This window comes from Anneissia japonica, unplaced genomic scaffold, assembly GCF_011630105.1.
Source record: "Anneissia japonica isolate Jap-2015-1 unplaced genomic scaffold, ASM1163010v1 scaffold3934_len446420_cov169, whole genome shotgun sequence".
Lineage (NCBI taxonomy): Eukaryota > Metazoa > Echinodermata > Crinoidea > Comatulida > Comatulidae > Anneissia > Anneissia japonica.
Genome location: NW_022723069.1, coordinates 350,703 through 372,894, shown reverse-complemented (window position 1 = coordinate 372,894; position 22,192 = coordinate 350,703). Strand labels below are relative to the sequence as shown.

Here is a 22,192-nt window from a genome sequence, read left to right as displayed (position 1 = left end):
AGATTAGTAAATGGTCGGAATGGCAATGCAATATAACAAAAAATATAATATAAAATTTAATGGTATAAATATGTATGGCGAAATTACTTTTTTATGTAAAGATTTCTATCTCACTTAAATTTTTAACTCCCACAAATCAGAGGACATCTTTTTTTTTTTACTTTCACTGCAAAATTATCAGCTTTATGCAGTGCAGTACAATACAGTATTTATATTTTTAGTGATAGATATCTAAGCTCATTCCAACTTTTTTTGCCCAAAATTCCTAACCTATTTTTGATTTAACTTGCCCTCTATTTGCTTGTATTCTTGATGCAGTAGGAATTTTTACTTTAGTTATTTTTACTCTTTTGGAAGTGTCTATGTTAGGCCCAATGGAAAAAAAAAATTTATTACTGTATTTTTTTATAGGGCCTTAGGCATCCACCTCATGGATTCTGCATTGGTTGATATTGAGTTCGTTCGTGCAATTCAGTAAATGACATTCTATAAAGTTAATCTATTGTAAAATCAATAATTAAATGATTGTACAAAACAAAATCATTCGATTATTTTGTTTGTGATTTTACGCAAGAGTTGATAATAAAATGACAGTGTCTAAACAGCTGCAGCGTACTAATATGCACCTTGTTACATATTTTAAATGTTTAATTAAATACTTTCTATTTTAATCTGCTGGGTGCTACTGTATTGGAAGCCTACAGTACTTCAGTATATCATTAATTGTTCTCTATCTACAGTATTTATTAATTATTGTTAATATTATTATTAAAAATTTTAACTATACACATACACAAAGAGTGGTGATAGATGGGTTACCCCTGGGAGTTTTTGCACTTCTTTTGCCTATTTTCTCCCACTACAGTAGTTATAGTTGTTAAAAAACATAAGAAATATTATAAAAAAAATAAAATAAATAAATAAAAGCAATAAGCAAAAAAGGCTGCAGCTCTCTGCAGGTGGAAATGGCGCTGAGAGCAGCTCCCTGAGAAGGATGTGCATTTTATAAGATTACATTATTATTATTAATATGAACTGCTCAAATTAAAATACATTTTATTACAGCGACTGTGTTGTTACTTCAGTCTGGTCATGACATTATCAGTCTGAAATAATTCTTAATATTGATTTTTAGTTTTTAATTTGTTATTGTTTGGTTGCTATTATTATTAATTATTATTACAGTATTATTTATTTAAATTAAATTATTATCAGATTATTTAGTTCTATGATGATACATTTTAAACGAAAGCATTATTTCTGACACAATTTTGCTTAAAATGAAATAAACTTTTGTTGTTCACAGGCCAGTGCGGTACAGCTGTACAGACCACTGTATGTGGTAATGGTGTAGACTGTATTCCAACATCTTGGGTCTGTGATAACTTTGATGATTGTCCTGACGACTCAGACGAATCTCCTGCTAATTGTCAAGATGGAGGTACAGTACAGTAGGGCCTACTGTCTTAGGCTATGTTCTTACAGGGCTGCTAACGGTTAGCAGGATCCGGATCCTGCTAACCCTTAGCTGCCGTGCGTCCACACAAGAAAATCCCGATCCGGATACCAAAAATATGATAATCGAATCACTGGCCAATAAGAAACTGGAAATTGTAAATGTGTATGTGCGATTGGTTGATTGGTTGATGATAAAAACGCGCTCAACTTGCTAACCGATAGTGCTTGCTAACCGTTAGCGGTATCCGGATACTGTAAACGGTTAGCGCTATTTAGCTCCTGATCCGGATACTAGGGCTCTCGTGACAACCAGGCTTTATAGTACAAGATCAAACCTAATTGTGTCCCAAACAACAAGTTTTCTTTTTCTTTGAAAAGACAATTAAGTATTGTATCTTGTGTACTTTTTTTGTTGTAGCTTGGGCATTGGCTGTATCTGACTGCCTCTCCCAAATAGCCCCCTCTTCACCGACCCCAGTACTACTTACTGTATAGCCTAATCAAGCACAACACCTCTCTTATTGCCCTACCCTTAAAAACCCCTAGGTAAGTAGCCAAACAGTACCTCACTACACCACCCTACCCTTTAATGCGTCGCCAGCCTCTGTTTATGTCTGGAAACGTGTTATGTTGAATTTGGATGTGAATTAAATAGTTAAAATTACTGAGCGTAAACCAAGAAATAGTATAGTATAGTATGGAACGTCTGCAAATAAGTAATATGGAACTCCATTGGAGCCAAAATCGAATTCTTTTTACATTTTTTCACTGATTAAGACAAAATTTAGGGACTGGAATTCGGTCTATACAATTGCAATACCATACTGTATTGTACCATGGTACTTAAATAATTAGGGACTTGTAGCACCTTGGTCTAATACCCCATTTAGACTAGCTTCGCATTGCGATCGGTTGTAGCATTTGCGACACCCAATCGCAAAGTAAAATCGTGTCTGAAAGCTCACTAATAGTAATTGATAAGTAATCAATTTCGCAATTGTTACCTGTTGCGATTGGGTGCTACAATCTTTATTACTCCCGATTACCACGGAATTTGATCGCAACAGATTCCATAGGCACTGATTGGCTGAGGTCAAACAAAACAGGACAACCTATATCGTTGCTAGTGATGTAAAGTATCAAAGTAAAAAGCTGTCTGAATGCTGTCGAAGTTTGCGAATGGTTGCGAACAATTTGGATTACAACTGTTTACCACTGATTACATCACAACCGGTCGCAATGCAAAGTCTAGTCTGAATAGGGTATAATACATTGACTTACTGTACATATAAATAATAAGCAAAATGCTAATCAAGTCTACACTTTTTATATAATAATAATAAAATAATTTTGTTAAATTAAGATATTATTTGCTAATTATATTGGGCTTTTCACATTAAAAATCCTTAAATTGAGTGTCTATAATGGTATTAGAAATTAATGCATTATTTGACTAATAATTCCACTTCAATAGTATTATACTGCACTGTAGTATAAGTAAGCATAATATTGAAATATTCTTTTTTTAAAAAAAATTAATTGCTTGTTTACATATTTGAGTGAATTGAAATGTCATTTTTTTTGTTATCTTAGTGACTGCCTGCGATGTTAACCCTTGCCAGAATGGAGGGATATGCACAGCAACTCCCAGAACAGACGATACATTAGCTTCTTTTACTTGTACCTGTCCGCCAGATTTCTCAGGCCGAACATGTACAGAAGATGCTACGCGTCCACCTACAGAGCCCCCTACACCCACACCTCGGGTTGTTACCAACACCCCTGCACCAACCACACCAGCACCAGTTAACTTGTGTTTACCAAATCCATGCCAGAATGGAGGGGCGTGTGTGCAACAGGATGCTGGATATATATGTGTTTGTGTCATTGGCTACGAAGGTATTGGACAGTTTTTGATAATAATATAAATCATTAATAAAAAATAAAGTATCAGTTTATGATGATATTAATATCAATAATAACTGTATTTACTATTTGTGTATGTTCAATTTATTATAAAGATAATAGGCCTAACTGTCAGTAATACTGAACCAAGTATATTCAGTTTTTAAATACCAATAATAATAATAATTATTATTAATATAAATACAGTAGCCGTAGCCCGTCCCAAGGGCCAATCCAGGGGAGCCACAGGAGCTAGGTGCCCCCCCCACCCACAAAAAAAAGAGGAAAAAAAAAATATATATATCCATAGGAGAAGGAATGGATCATGGTGCTCCAAAAAAAATAAAACAGAAGCTAATTTTCGATTTAAATTTCATGTTCCAGTGTTTTAGCTCAAGCGTTTGTAAACAAAAATCTTATTCAATGAGTGTACACAACCGTTAATATAGCCAACACATGATAAACCAAGCCAACCAAGAACCCATCAGAGTTTGAATGCAAGTGGCTACATTAAACATGCATGAGTGTGTCCCAACGGAAACCCAATGGATTGACGTCATACTGTACATGTACCAGTATTGATATTTGAAAATGATAAAAATGTGACAGTTTCCATAGCTACTGTAAAAGTTTTAAAAGCAGCTTAGCTCAGTCGGCAAAACTGGTGGTAGCCACTGTGTGTGCGCTGGACTGTGGCGATTTCTTGACCTCCCCAGAAGAGGTCAGATGTAGTGCAGCTTCCAGAGGATATATGAAAAATAATTTCTGATTAGTGCCAGTAATAAAAAGATCAATAATAATATATCAATCATAGTATATGTATAGTTTTTGATGATAAAAAGGTGTATTTATTATGAATATTTTTGAAACATATACTGTAGATTGATAATGGTAATGATAATGAGTATGATGATAGTGTTTTTTATAATAATTAAAAAAATAGGTTTGTAAAAATTATTTCACTGGTTAAAAAAAAAAATTAACCAAAAAAAAAAATACATACATAAAGCTGGGCACTCATTGCATCATGCGAGGGTCGTACGACGGTCGCACAACGAATCCAACTCTGCTCCCTCTGAGTGCTAAACGATTTGACGCCGTTTGCTGATTGTCGGTGCCAGTCTGAATGGATCATCATTAAAAACGATCCGTTGCACGTGCGCGCCGTCGTTGGGTTGCGTTCTTCATTTAAATCGCGTCAGCTGACGACCATTGTACACTGTGAGCACCCTGCTTTAGAAATGTAAAAAAAGAACTTCGGTGAATGATTTTGTTTTTTTCTTTTTTTTATTTGCACTGCAGGCACTAATTGTGAGACCGACACAGATGAGTGTGCTAGCAATCCATGTAGCTCCTTTAGTACATGCATAGATCGCATTAATGCTTACCAATGCAACTGCATAGCGGGGTTCACAGGTAAACTATTACAGTACTGTCTATTCTGTTCATGATTTCCATCTGTTTGGTATGCAAATTTTATGCTTTAAGAATCCACCAATCACCTGCTTTCTTTCTAAGCTTTCTGAATCTTCAACTGCTCATGAATAAGTAAAGGTATTATAAACACACAATCATACAGCTTGAATAGAATTTTCTGCATTTTTATAAATAGCTATTATTACTTATAAAATGTGAAATTTGCGTATGACAGTTTCGGTGCCTATAAGTAACCATTCTCATACCAAAGTATGATTATTACAGTTTAACAAATTTGCGGTTTTCATAAGTTGTTTTGTTTATATGCCTTGACCTTTGACATTAAATGTGACAGTTAAAAGCACTGTTCAAATTGGCTTTGATATGCACATTAATTGCTGTGAATCCACCCATCATTTGCTTTACTGACACTTTTCTTTGTTTCATGCAAACTATATGCAAATTATATACATCCACCAATCACCACCTTTGATGACACTGTTCTTTTAATTTTATGTAAATTATATACATGGTACTCGATATACATATCTCCAAGACTTTTGGAAGACAAACAGCTTCAGTAAAACACACTTAATTTTCATCATTTGTCCATCATAATTAATTTATCATCACAAAAATTAAAATTATTTGTTGTGCTCATATATATTGTTGTAATGATTAATTCAGGTGCTGTCAATTGCTATGCAAATTGAATTGATATGCTAATTATATGCTATGAGCTTTATTCAGACATCCATTTGCATCATCTAGAGCAAATTTATTATCATTCAATGTGAGCTCATGGTGTATATTTCAGGCAATAGCAAATCTAAATATTACATTGTATTATGTTTTAATCCAACAATAATACCAGTGATAATTAAATTGCTTTGTACCAATTGTTGGACATGATCGATTAACAGGTGTCAGCACTTGTTAGTGGTACTTCTTCGTGGTTCTCTTGTGCTGTCACTTTGTGGTACCAATGCCTTGCAGTTGTCCTATAATGTACAGTGCACTCTATAGACTTCTTGTAGTTTGTTGGTTTACACTTTACCTGGTGGCGGTACTTCTGTTTGCTTCTTACACCCTCCCTTGTCACCTGTTCCTTGATACTTGGTAAGTTTATTATTTTAATTTTATACATATTTTAGCAGCTTAAAGTCAACCTTAATTTTATATATTTAAAGACAATCTAAATAGAGGTCTCCCTCCAATTAAAGACCACTTTTGGGACTGGGATTCCCATGGTCTTTCAGCTTTGGTCTCTAATTAGAATAATAAAAGTAAAAGCCATTTGTGAATTTGGAACCACTGAAAGGTAGTCTTTAATTGGAGTGGTCTTTAATTAGAGGGAGAGACCTATACCTATTTTCCATTAAGTATTTTGTATTTACATATACATAACCTTAATTTATCTGTAGTGAAACAGAAATTTCAACATTAATTTTCTTTTTCAAGGCCTGTTACTACTGGTGTTGATTCACAATTATTTTAATTATTATTTCTATTGATTTGTTTTATTTTTAAAAATTTATTAAGCATTGTTGATCTCGTTACTTTTTAAATTATCCATAAAAACATAAAAAAATGAAATCCATTTTGAAAACACAGGAACTGTATGGAATTGGAGATTTCTTTTCATATTAATCGAGGCCCTCACATGTTTTGCCAAAATTAACATTTTGATTTTGATCTCTGTACAGGTGTACAATGCCAAGTGAATATCAACGAATGTTCGAGTAACCCATGTCGTAATGGCGCTACGTGTCAGGACGGCTTGAATGGGTACACATGTATCTGCGTGTCTGGTTTTTTCGGTACTCACTGTGAGACCGATCTTCAGGAGTGTGCGAGCACCCCATGCCAAAATGGCGGTGCCTGTGTAGAGCAGAGTAACGGCTATCGATGCCAGTGTCCTAGTGGTTTTCAAGGTACATTTTTATGTTATTTTAGCTGTGGCGTAGTGGTTTGAGTGCCTGCCTTTTAGTTCCAAGTTCTCTGGTTTATTCTTGGCAGTAACATTTTTTCTCAAAAAAAACAAAAAAAAACAAAAAAACTTTACTCTTACCGTATGGTAATACTTGGTTAAGTTTTCAAAATGATCACTGGATAAAGTACACTTTCTAAATAGGGTGTTTCAAGAAAATATAACAAAAAAATAATATATAATAATATAATAATAGTTATGTTATAAAAAAAATATTCATATTCATAAATAAAATAGAACATTAGAGATCATTTGATCAGCCTAGATATGAGAAACATCATAGTATAAATAAGTGTCAACATTATATATGCACGGAAGCACCTAAGTGCCATTCGACTTGACGACTTGTCAAGATAATTATGTTGTCAAGTCGACATAACATACATATTATGTCGACATGGCGAGATAGATTATCTTGACAAGTCGACATACTAAAAATGTTTTGTTGTCATGACGAGATAGGTTATCTTTTCAAGTCGACATAATAAAAGTTGTATGTTGTCATGGTGAGATAAATTATCTTGACAAGTCGACATAATAAAAATTGTATGTTGTCATGGCGAGATAGGTTATCTTGACAAGTCGACATAATAAAAGTTGTATGTTGTCATGGCGAGATAGATTATCTTAACGAGTTGACATAGTAAAAATTGTATGTTGTCATGGTAAGATAGGTTATCTTGACAAGTTGTCATAATAAAAGTTTTATGTTGTCATGGGGATATAGATTTTCTTGACAAGACGACATAATAAAAATTTTATGTTGTCATGGCGAGATAGGTTATCTTGACAAGTCGACATAATAAAAATTGTATGTTGTCATGGCAAGATAGATTATCTTGAGAAGTCGACATAATAAAAGTTGTATGTTGTCATGGCGAAATAGATTTTCTTGGCAAGTCGACATAATAAAAGTTGTATGTTGCCATGGCGAGATAGATTATCTTGACAAGTAGACATAGTAAAAATGTTATGTTGTCATGGCGAGATAGGTTCTCTTGACAAGTAATAATGTATTTCAATAATTGAAATACATTCTATTAGGTTTATACAAATTTAATAAAATTCACCAAAATAATTAGAAGTACAACTCTTCAAAAACATGTTGCAATTTGTGGGGATTCCCAATTTAGGCCTAGGCCCTAGATCTGCATTGCATCGTCGTCGGCGAGTTTATGCCTTGAAATACCGACAATTCTTGCTGTTTATTGTTCATTATCATCTTTAAAAAAGTTGAAATAAATTTTTTGTGTAATTCAGTGATTTATAATGACCAAAATCTCATTTCTGAAACTGATTCGACATTCACAATGATCAGATAGTACTCTACCAATCTATTTTGTAACATAAATAATGTGACCTGAAAATTATTCGCGGCATAAAACTTTCGCGAACCTGGGCCATTTGCAAAATTCGCGAAAGTTTAATGCGCACGAAATTTCCTGGTTTTACAGTATGGTCATGATGACATCACATCACATATTTAGGCATGTCATGTTTTTTTTTCAAATAAAATATGATAGCCTGCACAGCATAAGGTAACATGAAGGAAAAGTTTCTTGCATTAATTAGCCAGTCTGTCCTTTATTCCGCTTATTATTAAATACACAGGTACTAATTGTGAAAGTGAAATCAATGAATGTATAAGTACTCCGTGCCAGAACGGAGGAACCTGCGTAGATGGTATCAACTCCTTCAGCTGCTCGTGTGTAAACGGCTTCGTTGGCACCAGGTGTGAAGTTCAGATCAATGAATGCCTCATCACCATATGCGAAAACGGTGGTACGTGCATTGACCAGATTGGAGGATTTCAGTGCGTCTGCGTTCCAGGTTACAGCGGGACTCTATGCGAGGTTGAAACTGACGAGTGTAGCAGCAGTCCATGTTTGAATGGAGGTCAGTTTAAAATCAAATAATTCATTCTCTTTCTTCTCCATTACATAACGCACACACAAAAAATGGGTGGATCCATTTTTTCAAGAAAGCAACCATCGCAGAGGGAAAGATTGTAAATTGTAGTTTTTAGATGTGGTTAAATATTTGTTCGGGGATCATCATAATCTGCGAGGCTGTTTCGTCTTTGGCAGCCATGGTGTAGGCTAATTGCTTCCATGACTCTTTTTCGGTGGTGATATGGTCAATAGGGGATAGTCACAATAATTATACTTGATAATGCTAGACCTGCAAAATTAGATGCAAGATCATGATTATTTTGAAAATGTAAAAAAATATATTGTGTTAAGAAGTAAAAAGTGTATATTTATTCAAAATTATGTAACATTTCATCTTCTGAATTTATAACTAGGAATATGTGCTGATACATCTAATGGATATGTATGTACCTGTGTGAACGGATTCTCAGGTGTCGTCTGTGAAAATGATGGCGACCAATGTGCTAGTAGCCCATGTCTGTATGGTGGAACGTGTCAAGACCTCGTGCAGGCGTTTACCTGCGTGTGTCCAAGCGGATTTGGTGGTGATAACTGCGCGATTGATCTTATTAATGAATGTCTTAGTAACCCATGTCAGAATGGAGGTTGGTATCAATACAAATATATTCACAATGATAATGTTGAATAAATTTTACATGATTTCATTTTATTAATAAATAAACGTCTTATTATTTCTCTTCCAAACTGTAATTGAAACTTAACATTTTTGCTGAGCCGCTGGTGACCCCTGTTACCACTGTACCGAAATTTAATGGATGCAGAATCGCTTTATGTCATTTAACACATGTGGGAGCTATTTCAGGATTAGAGCAGTCGGACAAATTGAAGCTAAATTGGTTTGAAAACTAGTTTTTGGCCAAATGCTCGGCTCTAAAAAATTATAGTGCATTTCGAGTGCAAGCCTAGAAGATAAATTTTAAGTAACTTTGATGCAAAGTGCTCCATCCCTCCAACTTCAGAGGTCAGCTATCAAATATGGAACAAATTGTATTGAAATCTAGCACCAGCATTCTAGATAGGCCGAGTCCTAGGCCTTTATTGTGAGGCTAGGATATCGGTTGGGCTTTTTCGGGCATATTCCTTCCTTAAGTCTGCAGATCACCCTCACTTGCACTTTGCATTGTCCTCACTTATGTATAGGCCCACCATAATCAAATTTTGTGTTTGAGTGGGGAGGAGGAGGGTATAGAAATACATAGAAACTACACTTCAATTTCCTAATAAGTATTACAGGATAAATTATTTATCAACTTTTTTGTTTGAAATATATTTTCTTTTAGCACAGTGCAACAACGAAATAATGGGATACCGTTGCCTATGTGCACCTGGATGGTCAGGGAGCCAATGCACAGTTGATGGAGATCAATGCACCAGCCAGCCTTGCCAGAATGGTGGCATATGTATAGACAGTGCCCTTTCATATTCATGTGCATGCATGCCTGGCTATGAAGGTAAACATTAATTTAAAAAAAATATGTGAGAAGACAGCTGAGGAGGAATAGTAGCCTTTAGGATGTCATCTGCGTGGTGCCTTTAGGATATCATCTGCGTGGTGCCTTTAGGATATCGTCTGGGTGGCATGTTCCTCTATAGTCAGTTTATAAGAACATAACATTTTGGCAAAGATTATTACATCTGTATGTGTTATTATTCATTTATTATCATATAAATTTAATAATATTTATGTTTTTATAAATACAATATAATAAATACAAAAAATGTGCTATGATAATACATTTTCTGATTGGTCACATTAGAGTGATGTAATTCTTTTTTTGACATGGGCAAGATTAATTATTAGCCAATCAGAAAACAGCCAGATGACAGGTACACAGTATCATCATGCAATTCAAATTAATAATTTCTGAGGACTTAGTCAATCAAATAACAATAAAAAAAAAATGATGATGTGTATTTGGGCTAGATAAACCAAACCGAAGAAAAAAAGAAATGATGTACATTAGGTTGTTGTATTCATGTAGTAAATTTTTTTTCTGGTTTTCAAAAAACTTCCTTTTTGGTGTTTTGATGGCTTTTAAAGTTATTTTTGCAATTTCTTTCCCTGGTCTACTCAATCCCCTTCCCTCCCTATTTATACTAATATTATTAGTAGGGTAATTTGTTTTGGGTTAATTTTACCTTTGGTAGTACTGTAGGATATAAATTTGGTTGGAAACATTTTTATTAGCTTGGCTGCTACTGCCATCCACAATACCTATTGTAATAATAATGGTAATCATCATCACTATCATTATCATCATCACTATCATTATCATCATCATCAGGCCAAAAAAAAAATTCTTGTGTTTAACACATTATGGTAAAACTCAAAAATGGGTAGATTTGGTAGAAATTTTTTTTTTTTCTTCTTTAACCATAATGTGTTTAAAAAGTAGAAAATACACAAAAATACAACAAACACTATTTTATCCATATTGAAGAGCAAAACATTCACATAACACTGTTGCATCACCTACCGTCGAGCAAGATAGACCTATCCCAGCCTTTTTAGTTCATTAAAAAACCGCAAAAGAAAAAAACTAAAATGCCAAACTTCAATTTAGTATACTTTGGGTCGGTGGGGCAAGCCAACACAATAATTTTTATTTATTTGGCCTCATTATCCTCATCATCATCATTGTCAGTTGCAGCATGATCCTCATTCATCATCATTACCATTATCATCATCATCATAATCATCATCATTCTCATCAACATCCTCATCTTCAACATTAATATCATCATCATCATCTACTGTTGTTATTACTTTTTAAAAATCTATTGTGTATATTATATTTATCAATTCTTGCAATATTAGGCACCAACTGTCAGATCAACATCAACGAGTGTGCCAGCAGTCCATGCCAGTCTAATGCAGTTTGTACAGATTTAGTAAATGGCTTTCAGTGCAACTGCCCTGCAGGCTTCACCGGTGACCTTTGTCAAGTTGAGGTCAATGAATGTGCAAGCTCTCCCTGTGCAAATGGTGCAACATGCATTGATTTTGTGAACCTGTATACATGCCAATGTGTCAGTGGATTTTCTGGTGCAACTTGTGAAGAGAACATTAACGAATGTGCTAGCAATCCATGCCTGAGGAACTCTGTATGTTTAGATGGCGTGAATGGATACACATGTCAGTGTCAGGATGGCTTCTCAGGACAACAATGTGACATTGAAATCAACGAATGTGCGAGTAACCCATGTCTTAATAATGCTGTATGCACAAACCTTGTGAATGGTTTTCGTTGCATTTGCCTCCCAGGCTACGAGGGTGATCAGTGTGAGGCAGAAACCGATGAATGTAACAGCACGCCTTGTCTTAATCAAGCTACATGCTTTGACCGTCTAAACGGATACTTTTGCGATTGTCTGGATGGTTTCTCTGGAACGCTGTGTGAGGTGAACATCAACGAATGTGCAAGTTCACCCTGTCAGAATGGAGGAGCTTGTCGAGATGGAATCAATGAGCTATCTTGTTTGTGTCCAAATGGATATATAGGCTCATTCTGTGAGACTGAGGTTTTGGAGTGCAGTAGCAGACCGTGCCAAAATGGAGCTGTCTGTCAAGAGCTAGTTGGGGGCTATCGTTGTAATTGTCCTCTAGGTTTCTCAGGGACTAACTGCGAAACCCAGGAGAACGAGTGTTCTAGCAACCCTTGTCAAAATGGTGGCAACTGCTTAGACCAAATCAACCAGTTCACCTGCATCTGCGATCCTGGATATATTGGCACATTTTGTGAAACGAACATCAATGAGTGTGGAAGTAGTCCATGCCAGAACAGTGGTATATGTAGTGACCAAGTTAATGCATTTGAATGCAACTGTCCCTCAGGTTATGGTGGCACATTTTGCGAGATTGAGGTTGAGGAATGTGACAGTGCCCCTTGTCAAAATGGAGGAACTTGTGTAGAGGAGGTAAATCGATATGTGTGTACTTGCTATCCGGGGTTCATTGGAATCAATTGCGATATACAGATCAATGAATGCGGCAGCAATCCCTGTCAGAACAACGCCGTTTGCCAGGATTACGTCAACAGATATTTTTGCTCTTGTGCAGCAGGGTATCAAGGGGTTAATTGTGAGTTTGAAGTTAATGAGTGTGCCAGCAGTCCTTGTATCAATGGAGGTGTCTGTTTGGATCAGATGAACGGGTTCTTGTGTCAATGCGCTCCTGGGTATGAGGGTAGTAGGTGCGAGGTTGATATCAATGAGTGTGATAGTAATCCGTGCGTGAATGATGCCGCTTGCACAAACGGAATTGGTCGATTTACTTGCACCTGCAATGCGGGCTTTACAGGTGTTACCTGCGCTCTTGAGATTGACGAATGCAACAGTGGTCCATGCAGAAATGGCGGTCAGTGCACAGATCGGCAAGCAGGCTACATATGCACTTGCCCAATTGGCTTCTTTGGAACAAACTGTGAGGCGCAAACTTTGGAATGTAGTAGCAACCCCTGCAGAAATGGAGCAGAATGCCTTGAGTTGACTAATGCATTTGCTTGTCGATGTCTCAGTGGCTTCACAGGAACATTATGCGAGGCCAACATCAATGAATGCGCAAGTGACCCTTGTGTTAACGGCGCAACTTGTGAAGATCTTGTAAATTTATACCTGTGCAACTGTCAGTCAGGTTACCAAGGAACACAGTGCCAAGAGAATGTGAACGAATGTGGAAGTCAGCCATGCCAGAATGGAGGTGTCTGTGCGGACCTTATTAATATGTACACCTGTACATGTCCTGATGGAGTATCTGGTACCAACTGTGAGTTGGAGATACAGGAGTGTAGTAGCTCTCCGTGTACATTTGGTGTTTGCATGGAGGAGATTAACAGGTATAGCTGCATCTGTAGCGATGGTTACACAGGAGTTAACTGCGACCGTGAGATTGATGAATGTGAAAGCCAGCCATGTCTGAATTCTGCAGAGTGCTTTAATGTAGTAGGTGCCTATTTATGTTCTTGTACTCCTGGATACGTAGGTACTAACTGTGAAAGTGATATTGATGAATGTTTTAGCAGTCCATGCAGGAATGGAGGAACGTGCGTCGATGGCATCAATGGGTATATTTGTCAATGCATTCCTGGATACGGTGAGAACAACTGCCAAGAGGAAATCAACGAATGCTCAAGTAATCCATGCAAAAACAATGCTGTATGTGAAAACCTCCTTAATAACTTTCGCTGTTATTGTTTAGATGGTTTTGAAGGTGATACTTGTGAAATTGATGTCAATGAATGTGCCAGCGTACCGTGTCAGAATGGTGCCACGTGCATAGACCAGGTCAGAGGTTATAGGTGCGAATGTCAAGAAGGATATTACAGTACATTTTGTGAGCTGGAAATTATGGAATGCCGGAGTAACCCGTGCCAAAATGGAGCTACCTGCACAGACGAGGTGAACCTGTTTGTGTGTGTTTGTACACCAGGATATAGTGGAGAACTCTGTGAGGTAGATGTTAATGAATGCCAGAGTAATCCTTGTTTTAATGGCGGAACATGTGTTGATAGTTTAAATGCATTTTTATGTCAATGCATTCCTGGATTCCTTGGAGCTATGTGTGAAGTTGAAATTCTTGAATGTGCTAGTGGACCATGCCAGAACAATGCCACATGCATTGAGGGCATTGATGCATTTGCATGTCTCTGTCTAGCTGGTTTTGAAGGTGTGCTATGTGACATTGAGATAAATGAATGTGTGAACAATCCTTGCCGCAATGGGGCCGAATGTGTGGATCTCATAAATGACTTTGAATGTGAATGCATTAATGGATTCACAGGCGTAACATGCAATGAAGATTTTAATGAATGTAGCAGCCAGCCATGCCAGAATGGTGCCACGTGCAGTGACCTCATTGCAGCCTATATCTGCTCATGTCCAGCTGGTTTCTATGGCACACACTGCGAATTGGAAACAGTTGAATGCTCAAGTAATCCATGTTTAAATGGTGCATTGTGCATCGACATAATTAATGGATACTTTTGTCAATGTACTGATGGTTACTCTGGGACAAACTGCGAGATAAATATTGATGAGTGCTCAAGCAGTCCCTGCCGCAATGGTGCCACGTGTAATGACAATGTGAATGGCTACATGTGCTTGTGCATTGCCGGATACCAGGGTTCATTTTGTGAAGAGAACATTCGTGAGTGTGCCAGCAATCCATGTCGCAACGGAGGCCAGTGTGTTGATGAGCTGAATGGCTACCAATGTGTCTGTCAAACAGGATTTGAGGGGTCACGATGTGAGGTTGAGAGCGATGAATGTTCAAGCTTTCCATGTCTTAATAATGGAGTCTGTATTGATGATGTTAACAGTTTCACCTGCATATGCTTGGACGGTTTGATCGGCACTTTATGCGAAAGCAACATTGACGAATGTGCAAGTGCACCATGTTTTAATAACGCTGTTTGTATTGATTTCATCAACCAGTTTCAATGCAGATGTCAGACTGGATATCAAGGAACTCTCTGTGAAGTTAATACCGATGAATGCTTAAGCTCACCATGTCTGAACAACGCAGCATGTATTGATTACGTCAATGGTTATTCTTGCTCCTGTCTGCCTGGATTCAGTGGCTTGCGGTGCGAAATCGATCAGAATGAGTGTGCTGCTAATTTGTGTCAGAATGGAGCAACATGCATTGACCAGTTTGGTGACTATACCTGCACATGTGTAAATGGCTATGAGGGGAGAAATTGCGAAGTAGACACCGACGAATGTGCCAGCAATCCCTGTCGAAATGGTGCCACATGTATTGAAGGTTTAGCAAGTTATACCTGTATTTGCGTTTTAGGATACTACGGATTAAATTGTGAGACTGAAATCATTGAATGTGGAAGCTCACCTTGCCAGAACGGAGGAACTTGCATCGATGAACAGGGAGGTTATCGTTGCTTATGTGTTATTGGATTTACTGGGACACATTGTGAGGGTAATATAGATGAATGCGCCAGCAGCCCTTGTTTGAGTCCAGCAACGTGCATTGATAGCGTAAATGGCTTTACGTGTAGCTGCAGTCCAGGATATAGTGGCGATCTCTGCGAAGTGGAGATAAACGAGTGTGCCAGCAACCCGTGTAGGAACAACGCTACCTGTAACGATTTCGTATCTTATTATGTTTGTGAATGCCAGCCTGGTTTCGAAGGAGCTGGTTGCCAGACCAACATCAATGAGTGCGCATCATCACCGTGCATTAATGCACCATGCACGGATCAAATCAACGGCTATGAATGCGACTGTCCATCGGGATTTTATGGTGATAATTGTGCAAATGACATTAACGAATGTGATAGTAATCCTTGTCTAAATGGTGCTATTTGTGTTAATATGGTTGATGAGTATGTTTGTGCTTGCATTAATGGTTTTTCTGGGGTCAACTGTGAGGAAGAGATTCAAGAATGTGATAGTAATCCCTGTTTGAATCAAGGAGTGTGTACCGAAGATATTGGCGGATACACTTGCATGTGTTCGCCAGGATTCATCGGGGACGTTTGTGAAGTTAATGTCAACGAATGCCTCTCAGGTCCGTGTTTGAATGGTGCAGGTTGCGTTGACGACGCAAATGGTTACATATGCACTTGTTTAATTGGCTACCAAGGTGATGATTGTGGAACTAATGTTAACGATTGTGCAGATGATCCTTGCAACAACGGAGCTGCGTGCATTGATCAAGTTAACGGGTACACTTGCACATGCGTGCCAGGCTTTGAAGGAACACATTGCGAGTTGGAAATCAACGAGTGTGAAAGCAGCCCTTGTAGAAACAATGGGCAGTGTTTGGATTATTTAAACGCGTACTTATGCAACTGTACCGAGGGATTTGCTGGACGTTTGTGCGAGCTAGAAGCGGATGAATGCGAAAGCAGTCCATGTCTTAACGGAGCTGTGTGCCAAGACCGGTTCAAAGGTTACAGCTGTGTTTGTGCTGATGGTTTCTATGGTATCAACTGCGAAATTGATTATCCTGAGTGTGGTAGCGGACCTTGTTTGAATGATGCAACATGCGTCGATCTTGTTAATCGCTATGAGTGCAGGTGTGCTGATGGATTTACAGGTAAACAAAATGGGAGATGGAAAAAAAAGATTGCATAAAAATAATAATAATAATAATAATAATAATAATAATAATAATAATAATAATATGGATAATTATACTTAAAGATTAATGGGAAATTCCAAGAATTGAGCTTAACTCTAAAGCTTAGTGGTATTTTTTTTGTCCAACTTTATTGAAAATTGCATTAATGATCGTAATAAAAATAATCATGGTAAAAATAATAGTAAGGCTAGTAATGATTATTTTAATAATGATAATTTTAATAATGATAATTTTAAAAGTAATAAGAATAATAATAATGGTATAATTATAATAATCACTCTTGTTTTAATCATCTTGGATTTTAAATTTTTTTTGTACTTATGTTGAATTTTTCTCATTACTTCTTTCAGATAATTTATAAAAAGACTTTGTTGCTGGTTATTTTGTGTTTCATTCTTTTTTTTCTTTACAAAATATTTGCATGGAGTTAACTCTGCTGCATTTACTAACATTTTCTTTGCTTTTCATTATTTATGCATGTTCATTTAAAATGGTTCTTTATATATTTTACAAATAGAGTCTATGTAAAAATTGTTGAAAGATATGTTATTCCTGCATTTTATTTTAAAAGCAGATGATAGTATCTATTATTGTTTTCACAATTTTGTATTTACAAGTTTTACAATATTTATTTGAATTTGAATTAGGAATTATGATTTACACAACAGCTAGTATTTTCTGATTTCTTTGTACTTTTTAAATATGAATAAGGTTTAAATTGCGAGACTGAAATTAACGAGTGTTTGAGTTTCCCGTGCCGAAATGGGGCAACGTGTGAAGATCAAAATGGACGCTACTTCTGTGTCTGCGTACCTGGTTACTTTGGTACCCAGTGCGAGAGTGAGTCGGAGGAGTGTGCAAGCAATCCGTGCCAAAATGGGGCTACTTGTATAGATCTTTTCAATGAATATACTTGCCAGTGCCGGACAGGTTTTACAGGTTAGTTGTTAGTGTACTTCCATATTTTGACCAAGTGAAAGCCCATGTTAGAGTATAAGCCCATGTTGGAGTATAAGCCCATGTTCAAGTATAAGCCCATGTTTAGGTATAAGCCCATGTTTAGGTATAAGCCCATGTTTAGGTATAAGTACATGTTCAAGTATAAGCCAGTGTTTGAGTATAAGCCCACCCAATATTAGGCATGATTTTTAATACTGGTTTTTGTCCTTGTATAAACCCATGGTATGATTTTATTAATGAATGAAGCTGGACTGTCTAGATGCCCTCCTAATTGATAGCCAGCATTGAATCCAGCATGATAAAGCCCACCATTAGAAGTAATTGCCACACCGCCAAGGCGAATACTTCTCACCATTGCATTGTGGCTCTGCTTCTCAACCTTTAAATCTCCATGTTAAATAAAAAGCCAAATCAAGTGAATTTTTGTGCTTATACTCAGTAAAATAAAGCAAAATTATTTTACCGGCCTAACCATTATCTTCTCTTTATATTTAGGGTATAACTGCGATATAAATATTAATGATTGTTTGAACCAGCCTTGTCAGAACGCTGGTCAGTGTGTGGATGGTGTCAATACGTATAGCTGTGTTTGCCCGCAAGGCTTTGAGGGCATTATTTGTCAAACAGAGATAGATGAGTGTGCCTCTAATCCGTGCATTAATGGCGGCATATGTCAGAACCAGGTGAATGCGTTTGTATGCAGTTGCATTCCTGGTTACTCAGGAACAAGGTGTGAAACTGATATCTTTGAATGCGGCAGCAGCCCTTGCTTAAATGGAGGTATATATTCTTAACTTATACACTTTACTGTATAAACCATAGGCCTACCATAATTTTTGTTTGTGGCTGTACATTGGTGGATCGATGAATTTGAAATAGTGGGAGCCTGAAAGGGACATTTTGCTTTCTTATGGAAGCGGTTTGGCGTAACGGGAATGGTTTAGTTTCCCAACCTCGAGGTAGGGGGTTCAATCCCTCGCTGTGCATTTCACATGTGTCCTTGAGCAAAGTACTTTATCTGCATTGCTTCTCTCCACCGAGGAGTATAAATGGGTACCTGAAGAACTTCGAGTGCAAAATGCGCTGATATATTTCATGCAGCAAACTATGGAATTTCTTCCATAGGCATCGTTCCAATCACTGGGGTAATATTGTGGAAAAGGGCCCTGAGTTTTAGTTGTGTAGAGCGCTATATAAAAACCTACATATTATTATTATTATTATTTCACAAATGGAGGATCTAGACCACCAATCATGGTGGGGATGAGGCAAGAAATTTTATGAGTATGACACATCTAGATGGCTGGAAATGGCACTCTCTCAGAATTAACTTTAATTTCCCATTTTTCTCCATTTTATTTTTATAGTAATTTTGAAAAATTTAGGTTTGGGTCAGACCGACTGGGCCGACATTTGAATCTGCCACTGCTCTATCTGTATAGATTTTATATAGGCCTATAATTTTTTGGTTTTGACATTTTAGTCATTTACATTAATTTTAATACCTGGTTATTTACTAAGTTCACATAACACTGCTACGGTAGCCCTCTGTTGTGTGAGAGAATTTGAGGCTGGCCATCCCACAACCAGCGTACCGTCACTAAATGGTAAACTGAGTAATTGTCATTGTGGCAGTATTGTATAATTTAGTACAAAGAAGCTGTAATACATTTTACTCATAACTTTGGAAATAGGAAGTCATTGACCTGTCATTTTAAATCCTATAAGTGAGGAGAATATGAATATTAAAATAAAATTTTCTTGTTTTGGTCTCTGATAGTGGTTTTGGTATTACAAGCCCCATATGTTCTTGGCTGGATTTGCCATATACCAATAGGTTTTTGTGTCATAGACACTCTTCTCTTGACAGCAAGAGGTTTGCTTCATTTAAACGTTGACATCAATTATATATGGTAACTTCCTACTCCTCCACGATAAAATGATATACTGTACTGGTAATGCAAAGAATATATAACTTTAAGAAATGGAGAATGTTGTTAGCATTGTTGTTCTGCTATAAATTATAATTATATATGAATTATAATAAATTTTCTTTATCGTGACCACAGGGCTGTGCCAGGATTTGTTGAACGCTTACCGTTGTCAATGTCAGTCCGGATTTAGCGGAACCAACTGCGAGATTGATGGTGATCAGTGCGCGAGTAATCCATGTCTGTTTGGCGGCACGTGTGTAGATCTGGTGAAAGCGTATCGCTGTGAATGCCCCACAGGATTTTCTGGTACCAACTGTGGTCAGGATGTTCTCGATGAGTGTGAAAGTTCTCCTTGCCAGAATGGAGGTAATGAGTTATCTGATGGGAGTTAGGTTTACTCCTTACAGGCAATTCGTGACTAGCCACTCACTGGATTAAATAAATTTATGGATTGTCTTAATCCTGGTTTAATTTTATGAAACAATTCTCAAAAGTCAATTGAAATACTAAGTCGATATTCCTAGGAGACATAAGCTCTGTCAGATACTCAAATTTTCTTTGACAACAAGCTGATGTACGTCCATATACAGTCATGATGTGATGTCGTCATGACCATATTTAGGCATGTCACATGTTTTGTCAAACAAAATTTTATTAGTCCAGACAGGGCTATAGATTCAGCTTTAGCAGGTTTACGCGCTACAGACTTCAATCCATAAATTAATTAACAACCAGTTTAAGAGTAAGGAATATAGTGATGGTATTATCAGTTATGCACAAGTAAATGCATTGGAAGTTGGTTCTGCTAACCATAGCTAAATCACCTGGACATAAGTGATATGGTGCAAGGTACTCAAGGCCCTTCAGTATTCATTGCACACGCAGTCGCTTTTTGTGTCGGTTTATACACAACCATGCCTTTGCTGGTCTATGTGCTTGATGAAATGTTTTAAAGTATATTCAAAGTCATATGGAAGTAAAGCAAAAGAGAGTCACTGACAAAATCCCAAACCCAACATCTCTTTTTTATGGACTAACCACTTTTATGGACTTGCACATACAGGATATAAATAATATGAGACTTCATAACACTGGATAAACTCACTAAGCTACAGCTTTACTATATTAAATAATGTTTAAATGTTGATAATCGTTTTTTTGTCAATTTTTATTTTCAGGTGTTTGTCGAAACCTACTTGGAGCTTATGCTTGTGATTGTACTGGAAGTTGGATTGGCACTAATTGTGACAATGATAGAAACCATTGTGAGCCAGATCCATGCCAGAATAATGGAATATGCCGTGATATATTCCAGGGGTATTTGTGTCAGTGTGAACCTGGCTTTCAAGGTGTTAATTGCGAAATGGACACTAATGAATGTGATAGTTCCCCGTGTCAGAATGGTGGTACCTGCCTCAATCAACCAAACAGCTTTCTCTGTATTTGCCCAGTTGGTTATGTTGGAACCAACTGTGGCTCGGAGCTGTTTGAGTGCGGAAGTAGCCCATGTTTAAATGGAGCAGCTTGTCTTGATCGAGTAGGCGGCTATGAGTGTAGCTGCGTACCAGGATACATTGGCTCACGATGCGAGCTCAATATCGATGAATGCGCTAGTTCTCCATGTAGTAACCAAGCTAATTGTCAAGATATGGTTAATGGTTACGTCTGCATATGTCCAAATGGCTTCACTGGAACATCTTGCGATGTCGATGTAGATGAGTGCGCAAGCTTTCCGTGCTTGAATGGTGGAACATGTACCGATTTAGTAGCAGCGTACGGATGTTCGTGTCCGAGTTCCCACCAAGGTTTACGTTGTGAAACTGAATTCAACGAATGCTCGTCAAACCCGTGTCAAAATGGTGGCCAGTGTATTGATGATTTCAATTCTTTTGTGTGTCAGTGCGCCGTCGGTTATCAGGGCTCATTTTGCAGCATTGAAATTGATGAATGTTCAAGCAACCCGTGTTTGCGAGGTGGGACGTGCCAGGATCTTGTTGCAGCATACCAATGTATATGTACACCTGGGTATGTTGGACAAAGGTGTGAAACGGAGTCTCAGGAATGCAGTAGCAGTCCGTGTCTTAATGGAGCCTTGTGTGTGGAGCTCTTGAATGCCTATCGATGCGAATGTGTCAATGGCTTCACTGGTACTGTCTGTGAGATAAACATTGATGAATGTGGCAGCAACCCTTGTTTCAATGGAGGTACAGAGATTAATACAAAATATGATAGTTTGTACAGAGATTAATGCAAAATATGATAGTGTGAACAGAGATTAATGCGAAAACACATCTAGATGTGTATAAGAGACAGTGTTGTTAGCATTGTTGTTCTGCTATAAATTATAATTATATATGAATTATAATAAATTTTCTTTATCGTGACCACAGGGCTGTGCCAGGATTTGTTGAACGCTTACCGTTGTCAATGTCAGTCCGGATTTAGCGGAACCAACTGCGAGATTGATGGTGATCAG

At 37.2% G+C, this 22,192-nt stretch overlaps 1 protein-coding gene across 2 annotated transcripts in view; it reads left to right on the top strand.

Annotated features, from left to right (window-relative positions):
- Positions 1 to 22,192, top strand: part of LOC117112107 — a 57,407-nt gene that overhangs the window by 3,570 nt on the left and 31,645 nt on the right. For both annotated transcript variants that reach the window (XM_033255158.1, XM_033255157.1), the window contains exons 2-13: positions 1,307 to 1,441; positions 3,052 to 3,357; positions 4,666 to 4,779; positions 6,486 to 6,713; positions 8,381 to 8,665; positions 9,075 to 9,305; positions 10,002 to 10,172; positions 11,540 to 16,777; positions 17,534 to 17,761; positions 18,278 to 18,562; positions 19,852 to 20,082; positions 20,895 to 21,920. In XM_033255158.1, coding sequence (XP_033111049.1) covers positions 1,307 to 1,441; positions 3,052 to 3,357; positions 4,666 to 4,779; positions 6,486 to 6,713; positions 8,381 to 8,665; positions 9,075 to 9,305; positions 10,002 to 10,172; positions 11,540 to 16,777; positions 17,534 to 17,761; positions 18,278 to 18,562; positions 19,852 to 20,082; positions 20,895 to 21,920 — 8,478 coding nt within the window. The remainder of the gene's footprint in view (positions 1 to 1,306; positions 1,442 to 3,051; positions 3,358 to 4,665; positions 4,780 to 6,485; positions 6,714 to 8,380; positions 8,666 to 9,074; positions 9,306 to 10,001; positions 10,173 to 11,539; positions 16,778 to 17,533; positions 17,762 to 18,277; positions 18,563 to 19,851; positions 20,083 to 20,894; positions 21,921 to 22,192) is intronic.